This window comes from Portunus trituberculatus, chromosome 38, assembly GCF_017591435.1.
Source record: "Portunus trituberculatus isolate SZX2019 chromosome 38, ASM1759143v1, whole genome shotgun sequence".
Classification (NCBI taxonomy): domain Eukaryota; kingdom Metazoa; phylum Arthropoda; class Malacostraca; order Decapoda; family Portunidae; genus Portunus; species Portunus trituberculatus.
The window spans coordinates 19,443,062-19,455,643 of record NC_059292.1 but is presented as its reverse complement, the minus strand read 5'-3'; the positions used below and the strand labels follow the sequence as shown (position 1 = coordinate 19,455,643).

The 12,582-nt window shown below is 40.4% G+C and overlaps 1 protein-coding gene across 1 annotated transcript in view; it reads right to left on the bottom strand.

Annotated features, from left to right (window-relative positions):
- Positions 1–7,400: 7,400 nt before the first annotated feature.
- LOC123514889 overlaps positions 7,401–12,582 on the bottom strand; it is a 564,015-nt gene continuing 558,833 nt past the window's right edge. The window contains exon 43 of the mRNA XM_045273148.1: positions 7,401–7,624. Within this exon, the coding sequence (XP_045129083.1) occupies positions 7,512–7,624 (113 nt within the window). The 3' untranslated portion in view covers positions 7,401–7,511. The remainder of the gene's footprint in view (positions 7,625–12,582) is intronic.

The window sequence follows — 12,582 nt, the reverse complement described above, 5'->3', positions numbered from 1 at the left end:
TTCATCTAATTTTGATAAAGAAATTTTTATCAGTGTACACTTCTTAAATAATAATGAACTTTTATTTCAATATTGAGTGTAAAATAATTAGATGGTTTCAATTATCAAATTATCTTTTTGCATTATCAAAAAAATATGTTACTGAAAAAAGAAAACGTGCTGGGGGGTATTAGGGGTTTCGCAGACAAACCGCTCATAGTAACATACAGGGTGGGGCACGGATGCTTCCCGATTTGAGAATGAAATAAAAACCTGTTCACACTTCACAATTCTTTATTCTTCTTTTATGCCTTTCACACAACATGGGAGATTTACTTTTACACTGTTTTAAAGACAATATCTTTTAAATGTCCACCTCCATTGTCAATACACTGATTCAGACGATTTCGGAAGCTTTGGTCTACTCTCTCCAGCATGTTGAGCAGTATATTGGCTATTTCAGTTCGGATGGCGTTCTGTAGGTCTTCCAGGGTCTGTGGACGGTCGTTATAAACCAGGGATTTGAGATATCCCCACAGGAAATAATCACAGGGGGCTAAATCAGTGTGTGCCCACACTGCACGCATTTCAATGGGATTCCTGAGATAAGTTTTTCCTTACCGACTAATTTCCCTGAGAGGAGACTTAAACTGGCCTGCGCGCTCACCTGATTTAGCCTCCTGTGATTATTTCCTGTATGGATTGGTTTTATAAAGACCCTGGAAGACTTACAGAACGCCATCCGAACTGAAATAGCCAATATACCGCTCAACATGCTGGAGAAAGTAGACCAAAACTTTCGAAATCGTCTGAATCAGTGTATTGACAATGGAGGTGGACATTTAAAAGATATTGTCTTTAAAACAGTGTAAAAGTAAATCTCCCATGTTGTGTGAAAGGCATAAAAGAAGAATAAAGAATTGTGAAGTGTGAACAGGTTTTTATTTCATTCTCAAATCGGGAAGTATCCGTGCCCCACCCTGTACAATTCACTGTAAAGGTCAACCCCTTACCCCCTGAAGTGTCCATTATTGTGAGGCACCACTGTGTAGAGAATGTACATTAACACTGAACAGAGGAGGTTTATTCAGGACTGCATCTCATGGTTTCCTGAGGGGCTGGGCTGATATCAGCAGACTGCATGTCCATTTAGTTTCAATTTCCTGTTAGGTTTCAAATGAATGAATTTATCTAATCTAATATACAGTGTTACCTGAACATAAGATCTTAATTGCCCGTGATGATCGTTGTATATAAAAAAAAGATTTTAATTTGTTCCGTGATGATCGTTGTATATAAAAAAAAATCGTATATCACATAAATTTTTCCCATAGAAATTAATGGAAATAGAATTAATTCGTTCTTGTGATATGAATTTATGCCCCCCCAAAATTAACATGCTTTAAATACCAACCAAATATAGATTTAATATAAGATAAATACAATGTTTATTGTATGCATGATATAAATTAACTATATTGCCCAAAATAACAATTTAACCCACAAAACTCGGGACACATCGATAGACGTTCATCACGCAAGACTTGGGGCACGTCAATAGACGTTTAGGCTTTTTTCGGCTATATTTTGGCTATTTGCTTCCCGTTTTCATTGCTTGTGAGCTGGCAACACTCATCAGGAGTAAACATATGTTCTACGTCACTGTGTCAGCAACAATGGATGGTGGGAGCGACAGTGATTTCACTGTGTCTGATTCCGCCACCTCTCCCGCTACTACTTCTATACCTCGGGTCTCTCGCCATGTTATGGGAGACAACTTTTGAATGAGTGGGATCAGAACAGAGAGAGAGAGAGAGAGAGAGAGAGAGAGAGAGAGAGAGAGAGAGAGAGAGAGAGAGAGAGAGAGAGAGAGAGAGAGAGAGAGAGAGAGAGAGAGAGAGAGAGAGGATACAAGGGGTGGCCGTTTTCTCTCGCTATAGCCAAAGCCGCTGAACCCAATCGAACGCAAGGCCATGTAAACCGATGATACTACCTCATTCAACCTGTGATATTTTGGTAACTATGACATCTAGAGACTTCTGTTTTTTTGCATTGCAAAGAGAAAGAGTTGTTTGTGGGCAGGAGTAAACATATATGCTCTACATCACTGTCACCAACGATGGATGGTGGGAGGCCAGTGATTTCACTGTGTCTGATTCCGCCACCTCTCCCGCGCCCTTACTTCTATGCCTTGGGTCTCTTGCCATGTTATGGGGAGACAACTTTTGAATGAGAATGGGATCAGAACAGGAGAGAGAGAGAGAGAGAGAGAGAGAGAGAGAGAGAGAGAGAGAGAGAGAGAGAGAGAGAGAGAGAGAGAGAGAGAGAGAGAGGATACAAGGGGCCCGTTTTCTCTCACTCTAGCCAAGGCCACTGAACCTGATCGGACGCAAGGCCACATAAACCGATGATACTACCTAATTCAACCTGTGATATTTTGGTAACCATGACATCTAGAGACTTCTGTTTTTTTTGCATTGCAAAGAGGAAGAATTGCTGGGCAGAACACCTTTTGTATCAATTCGTTTATTGAATTTCTAGGAGTAATCAGTATGTGAATACAGCCTATTTTGTGTATTTCTTGCCAAAGTTTTACTTTTAGGACCCATGATCATGGGGTCCTGAGTTCACAAAACTTAAGAAAAAATACACACTGCCGAAGAGCACAGACACATACATGCACAAAGGATGAACAACGATACGAAACGTGGGCTAAATGTTTGGGTGGACGTGGGTAGCCGAGCGATCGCTGCGCCACCTACCGATGGCTATTCTTATCTTAAAAATATCTTCGTATTTCAAGGCGTAAATTATATGAAATTTTTCGTCGTATATAAAAATAATTGTATGTTGGGGCGATCGTATCTCGAGGTATTACTGTACTTTATTTGATTTAATTACTGCAATTATTTTATTTATTGAAACATGTTATTTATATTTTGATTTCATTTAATACTTTATGAAAAATTCAATACTTTAGGATATAAAATGCTTATTCTATGCCTATACTTTTGAAGGTAGTTAAAATTTACCTATAGCCCTTGGTATTTATTCATGGCTAACAAGGTCTATTTAATCTATTTTCAAAGCTATCTTAAAAATATAGGAGTCATTGCTACTTTGTGGTCACAAAAATAATTTTGCTTTTAAGGAAATTTTAAGTTTTGTTGTGTAAATTTTTATTTGTATAATACACAAATATTATTATTGATTTTTGTTGCAATTTGAATAGAAATTGTAAAAATATAATATCAAAGGGTAATTAATGAATTTTCATTTGTATAATATAGGACTTTTTAATGTAAAATCCATTTTTATATACATACTTACCAACAATTATTAATTATTGCTTAAAACCCCCCCATACCTACACCAAACTTAAATCATGTCTAACGGCTCGAGAAAAGAAACGCCAAGGAATACTTAAGGCTGATTCCCTCATTTGCCTCTAGCCTAAAAGGTCATAGACATAGAGGGGAGGGTGGAAGGGAAATTCAATTATAATTAATAATCATGAGTAAGTATAGATAAAATCGATTTTACATAAAAAAAAATCCTATTTGTTATTACACATACTTTTACCCATAATTATCAATTATTGCTTACGAACTGAATCCCAAGTATAGGAGGGAGGATGACCCCTAAAAAAACTTTCACTCCCCAAGATACATACCCTTACAAACCCTAAATTTACAAGGCGGAGGCCATATCCTGAGGTGGGTGCAGCACTCGTATCCCATGACAGAGGGACAAAACCAGAGGAGTGAGAGGAGCATCACAATTCTCGTCACGAGAAATGGTTCAATGACCCAGAACCCCACAGAGGACAATACACAGAACCGTATGTAAAAGAAACCCAAAAGAAAAATTACTGAATTACCCTGAGAGCCGACACAACAGGACCCAGAGAAAAGCGATGCAAATACCTATGAGTAATATCCCTAAAATAAAAAGGCCGAAGAATGCCAGGAATACTCGAATCTACTTGAACAAGGCACTTCGTCACTACTGCTCTAACTTCATGTGCCTTCATCCGAACCAAGCACATGTCCTCCTCAGAAACATCCTCATGTGTAAGCTGGATAACATGACATATCCAGTGAGAAATAGTATGAGGTTGCACCACACGCCAAAGCTCAGTAAGTCACAAAAAGGCAGGAACATCTAAGATGACAATCCCTGGTCCTATAGAGGTACTCCCTGATGGCTCTGACTGGGTACAAAAGCCTGTCTCCTTCTGAGTTAACAATGTACTCCATAAGAGAAGGAATGGTGAAGTCGGACTGATGAGATTCATCACCTGGGAGTTGAGTCTTCACTAGAAAATCAAGGGCTAGAAAAAAATCATAGAAGACCAACCCTAAGAGTGACGAACTTTTGCTGACAGCCCATGCAATTTGCTAACTCAGCGAGCAGATGCTAAACCCATAAGGAACGAAAACTTTAGTGCAACGTCTATCAATGAAGCCAAATGAAGAGGCTCATGAGGGGACTTTATTAAGGAACGTAAAACTAAGGACAAATCATATGCAGGAATGCATGGTGAACGAGGAGGACCCAACTTGACAAATCACTGAAACAGAGCTGACAGATCCCAATCCTGTGAGATATCCAAGCCAGCCTGGTGGAATATTGGGGCCAAAGCTGAATGATAGCACCTAATAGATGGCATGGACAAATTCTTTTGTCCCAAAGAAAAAATAAAAAGTTTGCTAAGTCCATTATAGAGGCTGAGAGAGGATGACAACCCCTTGACTCGCACCAACCTGATAAACTCTGGCAGAGGACTGTCTGATTGGATGGGCCATAAATCTAGCAGCCTTCTGCAGAAAGCTCTCTCTTGGAAGAGACACTGGAGAGTCTCCACGCATGAAGGTGAAGTGCCCCTAGAGATTTGTGAAAAACTTGCACTTGCAGTAGTACTGCGGTGTACTTTTGAATGCGAATGGATAGGAACTTGGAAATATGCATCTCAGATCGAACCCTTACAGAGTGTTAAAACTGATACCCTCTCTCCCATCTGGAAGAGTGACCACTAGCTCTCAGGCTGAGAGGTCAAACACAGGTCTTTAACCCCCTGTTACCTTGGGAACAAGGAACAGAAAGGCATAAAAACCTTATAACACCACCATAAGCTTTATGGCCTCTTTGGCCAACATATCCTGCACCACTAAGTCCAAGGTCATGACAATTGCACCTCTGCATAACTCACAAACTCTATGGGTCTGGCAGACAAAGGAGGGATGCAGGGAAGGAGATAAGGCACAGTCTTTACTACCTACTCACTGCCCAAGCCTCCATCCACTCCAGTGCCACTACAGGCAAGTGCCCACAGGCTGGGAGGCAAACTACTTCCCTAGAGATCTAGCCCAGCCATGGGATCCTCCAATGTGAAACCCATCCCAAGGATACCCCTGTAGTGGAGGGCCTGGGGACAGGAGCCGATGAAGAGGCACTAAGAAACGCACCCCTCCTCGTCTGTCCTTTATCTTGCTTCCCTAGGCGCAGAGGATGAACCCGAAAAGAAAAGGCTAACCTCCGCACCACAGAAGACAGTGAATGTTGCTGAGAAGCCAAGTGCTCATTGTCCTGCATCCACCATCACAGCTGGGTCAAATAGCACGTCAGAAAAGGAGAAGAAGAAGCTGGTGCTTCTCTCTTTCAGAAAAGGTATGTAGGCAACGATCCACTGCAGCCTGCCTCCAAACATAAAGTCTACAGCGTAGCTCCTCTGCAGGACAAGAATGTCCTATTAGCCTTGGCCAGTACTGACAAAAATTCCAAAACATCCTGCTCTGTGCTAGCAGCACCAGCCATGTAGCCAAAACCTGGTCTGTCCCAGAGGCAATATCAGCCATGGAGCACACACTTTCTCCATTTGTGCAAACAGATGGGAGAAAGACACTGCTGGGTTGCCCACTGGCCGCCAAAACTCCTCATTAACTGAAGGAGCCAGTGAGGCTCTCTCAGGCAGATAAAAGACCTGGCCTGCCATACCAGTCTCTAGAGAACTGAAAATTAGCTGAGCAAGGCTTAGGCTCCTTCAGGGACCTGCATTGGGCTTCCTCATGGACAACTTGGGCCATAAGCAACCATAGGAGTAGAGTGAGAGATGGAGGGACAAAACTGAGCCCTGTGGTCTTTCAACAACTGTAAGCTGGGATGAGGAAGGAGCCTCAGAAGGCAAATGCAGATGAGGTTCTCACCGGCCTATGAGGTGCAAAAAAGAAACACCTTCTTGATTGGGAGGTCATCATCTCACAAGACCTGGCTGTGGAAGAGGGTGGCCAACTGGCATGGGAGGGAAAGACCTTGACCCACCACTGCCACCTGGCACAGAAGCTGCTTGGCCAGCCTCACAGAAGCCTCTTGAAAAAGTGGAAGGCTGCCCTTTGGGGTCACCAGTCCCATAGCCCAAACTACTGCGAGGAAGGGGATGGCCACCAGGCATGGAAGCTGCGGGCGCACCACCTCTACACAAGGCACATAAGTCTGGTTGCCTGGCATGGTAGCCTTGTGGCTGACACCAACACTCATATTCTGGATGGAGAAGGCCACCAGACATTTTAGCAGCATGGCTGTGGCCAAACTCCATCCTAAAGAAAGTGGAATAGTCTCACCACACCTAATCACGAGGGGGTGATGAGCTGACGCCAGGCATCAGAGCCGTATGGCAGACACCAACCTCAACATCCTGGAAAGAGTCTGGCTGCTAGCCAATTTCTGAAAGAAAATGTACCATTCAGAGACATGTTGGTATACTAACATGCTTACTATGTATATATATATATATATATATATATATATATATATATATATATATATATATAGGTATCTAAAGATATGAGTTTAATCTGTTCTACGATGTAGCTTGTATCTCAAAAAATTTTCCCATTGAAATACAATGAAATGCCATTAATCTGTTCCAGCCTCCTCTAAAGGGATACCTGGTTTTCCAAGGTAGCTCCAGACCTCCTTTACGGCTTTCCCTGGACACATAATAGGCACTATATCATCATTAATACACGATCAAATGCTAGTATATTCCTACAGGGGTAAAGAATGTAATATCCAGTCCTCTTTAATCTGAATATGAGGGAAAAAACACAGGTGCAAAAATGTTTATAAAACTTTGGTATATGAGTGAATGGAACTGAATTCACGTGATATTTTCCTCCATGGTGTCATGTTTACCAACATCTAAAAATATGTTCTATGAAGTGAAATATTCAGAGGCAAAGTCATGTATTAAAAAAAATGTATACATTTCTTACATTTGTATGTGGAAGTAGTAGAATTAAGAAATTTTCATTTACTAAGGCAAAAATGCTCTGTTTTACAAGTAGATCTGGTGCCATTATCCAATTTTCAGCACTTTCAGCTGAGCCCTGTGAGAAGACTAAATAGATCAACTTAACTTTTTTCACATCTGTATTTTGTACACTTTAACTTCTACTTAAGTTATTAGGAAAGTAAATCAATATCCCTGCAGAAAGAACAAAAAATTGAGAAGAAAAACCACAGGAATTCTTTTAACTTACTTGTTTGCGTGGTTTTAGATTCTCCTTCCATTCTCGCAACTCTCTCTGATACTCTTCATCTTGGGACTTGAGTTTATTTGTTTCATGTTCCATTAACATTTTTCCTGAGAATAGAACAATTGAATCTCTTGAGATCTAATACACAATGAATATTCACATAATCTGATGATTATGTGAATATTTCATACATTAACTAATGAAGAAATTTGTACTATTAATAATATGTATTTGTCTGAAGAAAACCTAGAAGTGATCTATCATTGAAACCTTTGAGTTTTGTTTTTTCTTATGCAGGAGGGGCAACTGAGCCAATGACAACAAAAATTTGAAAAAGGCCAACTGGGTTTAGTTCCCTTAAAGGTTATCCAAAATTCAGGAAAATATCTTGAAACCTCCCACTTAAAAGAAGTCAAGTTGTAGGAAGAAGGAAATACAGAAAAGGCAGGGAAATCCAGTTTACCAAAGAAAGGTATGAATGACTGAGAGTACTGGTTAACTCTTGCATTAGAGAATTGGACAGAATAGGGGGTGAGAAGAAGAGGAAAGTCTTGTGCAGCAAGGCAACAGGAGGGGGGGAAGCATGCAGTTAGCAAGATCAGTACAGCAGTTAGCATGAAAATAGCGATCAAAGATAGCAAAGGATGCAACATTTCAATGGTAAGAAAGAGGCTGAAGACAGTCTGTCAGAGAGGAGAGTAGTTTATGAGACTAAAAGCTTTTGATCCAACCCTATCTAACAAAACTGTGTGAGTGGAACCCCTCAAACATGTGAAGAGTACTCCATAAAAGGACGGATAAGGCCCTTGTATAGAGTTGGTAGTTGGAGAGGTGAGAAAAACTGGGGGAGATGCCTCAGAACACTTAATTTCATAGAAGCTGTATTACCATGAGATGAAATGTGAAGTTTCCAGTTTAGATCATGAGTAAAGGATAGACCGTGGATATTCAATGTAGAAGATGGGGACAGCTGAGTGTCAATGAAGAAGAGGGGATAGTTGTCTGGAAGGTTATTTTGAGTTGTTAGATGGAAGAATTGAACTTTTGAGGCATTGAAAACTACTGAGTTTTCTCTGCCCCAATCAGAAATCTTTGAAGGACCAAAAGTCAGGTGTTCTGTGGAATCCTTGCGTAATCTGTTGACTTCCTGAAGAGTTGGTCATCTCTGAAAAGACGTGGAAAAAGTGCAGGGCGGTATCATCAGCGTAGGAGTGGATAGGGCAAGAAGTTTGGTTAAGAGGGTCATTAATGAATAATAGAAACAGTGGGTGACAGGACAGAACCCTGAGGAACACCACTGTTAAAGAGATTTAGGAGAACAGTGGCTGTCTACCACGGCTGTGATAGAACAGTCAGAAAGGAAACTTGAGATAAAGTTGCAGAGAGAAGGATAGAAACTATAGGAGGGCAGTTCTGAAATCAAAGCTTTGTGCCAGACTCTATCAAAAGCTTTTGACATGTCTAACGTGACAGCAAAAGTTTCACCATAATCTCTAAAAGAGGATGACCAAGACTTAGTAAGGAGAGCCAGAAGATCACCAGTAGAGCAACCTTGACGGAAGCCATATTGGCAATCAGAGAGAAGATTGTGAAGTGACAGATGTTTGAGAATCTTCCTACTGAGGATAGATTAAAGAAAAAACTTCAGAGAAGCAAGAAATTAAAACTATAGGGTGGTAGTTTGAGGGATTATAATGGTCACTTTTTAGGAACAGGCTGAATGTAGGCAAACTTCCAGTATGAAGGAAAGGTAGAAGTCAATAGACATAGTTGAAAGAGTTTGGCTGGCGAGGTACAAGCACGGAAGCACAGTTTTTGAGAACAATAGGAGGGACCACGTCAGGATTTAGGTCGGAGAGGGCATGAAAAACATCATTACAAAGAACTTTAATTGCAGGCACGAAAGAGTCAGAGGAAGAAGGAGAAAGAGGGACAAGCCCAGAATCACCCATGGCAAAGGTTTGAGAGAAGAGTTCAGCTTTAGAGACAGATGTAATGGCAGTTGTGCCATTAGGATAAAGTAAAGGAAGGAAAGATGAAGCAGTAAAGTTATTGGAGATGTTTTTGGCCAGATGCCAGAAGTCTTGTGGGGAGCTAGAGTTTGTAAGATTTTGACATTTTCTATCTATGAAGGGGTGTTTGGCAAATTGAAGAAAAGACTCGGCATGACTCCGGCAGAAATATAAAGTGCATGCATAAGATTTAGGTGATAGAAGGGCTGTAGTACCTTTTATGGGCAACCTTTCTATCATGTATAGGCTGTGTTAAATCAAGGTTTAAGTTCAGAAAAAGAGTGAGGAATGTATGCCTCCATGTCAGACACTATCACCTCTGTTATGCATTCAGCATACAGAAATGGGTCTCTGAAACAGAAACAGTAATCATTCCAGGGAAAATCAGCATAATACCTCCTCAGGTTCCACCAGTCAGCTAAGGCAAAATGCCAGAGGCACCTTTACCTTTGGGGATCCTGAGGAGGGACTGGAGAAATAGGACAAGATACCAATATGAGATTGAGATTGGAGTAGCCACAATGGAGAAGATATGGTAACAGCATAAGCAGAATGATTACAGGTACGGTAAAGATCAAGAATGTTGGGCGTATCTCCAAGATGATCAGGAATATGAGTAGAGTATTGGTCATGGAGGATAGCAAAGTTAAAAGCTAGTTCACCAATAAAGCGAGAAGAAAGCCAAAGCTGGTGGTGAACAATGAAATCTCTAAGAATGGAGATCTCCGTGAAAGGATAGAGGAATAGAATGTGTCCCACTTTAGAAGTTACATAGTCAAAGAATTTACTACAGTCAGAAGAGTTAGGGGAGAGGTTGACAGCTCATGGTAAATTTAGTTAGACTGGCTATTGAGTCAAACCCAAATGGTGGAAAACTCATACGATTGAAGAGCATGGGTACGAGAGCAACTAAGTCACTGTGCACATAGATGCAACATCCAGCTTTGGAACGAAACTGAGGATAGAGAAAGTAGAAGGGAACAGAAAAGGGGCTACTGTTAGTTGCCTCAGACAGCTGTGTTTTGGTTAGGAAAAGAAGATTAGGTTTAGTAGAGGAGAGGTGGTGTTCTACAGATTGAAAATTAGATCTATTACTGCGAATGTTGCAGAAGTTAATGAAGAAAAAAGTTGAGAGAGGTGTCAAGACATTTGGGTCACTACCTGAAGAGCAGTCTGACCTGGGGACATTTCTGGTCCCTTACACAGATAGGGACTCAGAGTCTGGATTAGGAGTCACTATTTTTTTATTTTGAGTGAAGGAAGTGTATGTAGTAAGTGCATGTAGTTTAGTAAGGAGGGGAGTTGTCTTTAGAAAGTACACTTAACCCTTGGCTATCGCGCCCAAATGGGGCCGAAATAGCTGCGCCATAGCCCAGTTAATTTTAAATTTTTTCACAATTTTATGTGAAATATATTAAAGTTTTGGATTTATGTATTTAAGGACTAATTGGAAAATTTAAAGGAAAATTCTGAAAAAACTTTAATGTTAATTCTAGTGGCATTTTACTGGCCACCTAAACGCCAGGGTTCCCTACGGGTTCAACTTTATTTCCGATCTTTGGAAGGCCTAACCAGGGAAATCCAACCCAAATTCCAACTTGATTTCTCCAACCTACCACGGGGAACAGGGGACGGGAAACACCCAAATACTCCACCCGGGGGAATCGACCCTCCCGGCGAAACCGGCCTCTCCCTAGCCGGCTTTTTGGTGGTGTGTGTGTGTGTGTGTGTGTTTTTTTTTTTAAATTTAAAAAATTCCTTTGTCCCTCCCAACTATTTGTCCCTTTTCTTAAAATCATAATTTCCTTTTCCTTATCTAAATATTCCTCTTACCCTTCTTAAACTATATTTTCCACCTCCTATAAGGGATTTTATTTTTTTCCCCCCAATTTTCCATTAATCCAATTTCCCCTTCCATTTTTCCATCCAACATACCGTTTTCTATCATTCCCCTTTCTCTTCTGTTTTCCAGGGTTTCTTCTTTTCAGTTGTTTCATTCAAACTCTTGGGAAATTTTAAAAAATTTTGGAAATTTTATTTTTTCTGGGAATTTTTGCCAGGCGCCTGCTTCCTTAATTTTAACTTTAAAACAAAATTTTCTTCTATCTTTGTTTTGGTTTATTTATTTCCTTTTTGAGCTTTTATTATTTTTTTTTTGTGTTTTGCGACAGTTTGGATCAGGCAGTCCTATGAAAGATGCTAAATCCTGTACTAATTGATGCCTTTTTTGCCTGCAGCCTACCTGTTGATGCTTTTGGTTTGAGTCCCCAAATTTCAATGCCCGTGTAAGTGGTAAAAAGACTCAGGTTGAAACCCGCCAAAACCAAAGGTGGAAAAGAGAAGAAAGTTCCTGAGACACGTGGTAGTACTGGCTTCCACCTACCACCCTGCCACTGACCCTCACGTGTCTGCGCAAGGCATGTCTCCTGCCACCAGAGGTGAAGTTCACCAAACTAGTGAGGATAGTGCCTTGTTTGATATCTTACAAAGACTGCAAACAATTTTCAATTTGGTGAAATGTGAATGTCCAATCACCAAAAGTGACAAGTTATTTGTTTGATTGTACTATAAATCTTTCAAATTGACAGTGTTGCACCATTGAACCTATCAGTGATATGTTATATTTCTAATATGATAATAACCAACCTGTAAGGCTGACAGGCAAGTGGAGCTCACCATTCAGGCTATAGCGACATTCCCATGATGTCATGGCCAAACTATCTAAACACCACTCCAGCCTCCAAACAGTTGTCAAGGGATTATGTAAGTACATATCTGAGTTTGGTACATTTAGTGAGTTATGGGGGTTTTGAAATGTTCACAGAAAATCTTTTTGACTTTCAGTTTTCAGCATATATTGTTGAATAACTTTTTCAGTAATTGGTCAATTTCAAAACTTTTGCAGCAAAATGATCAACAACCTCATCTTAACAAATGCCAGCATGATAATGCATGAACTCACTCAAATAAACTTACAACAGGCTTATAAACTCAAATTTTTTATGAAAAAAATAAAATTTTTAATGAAATTTTTTAAATAGGTTATGTGTATG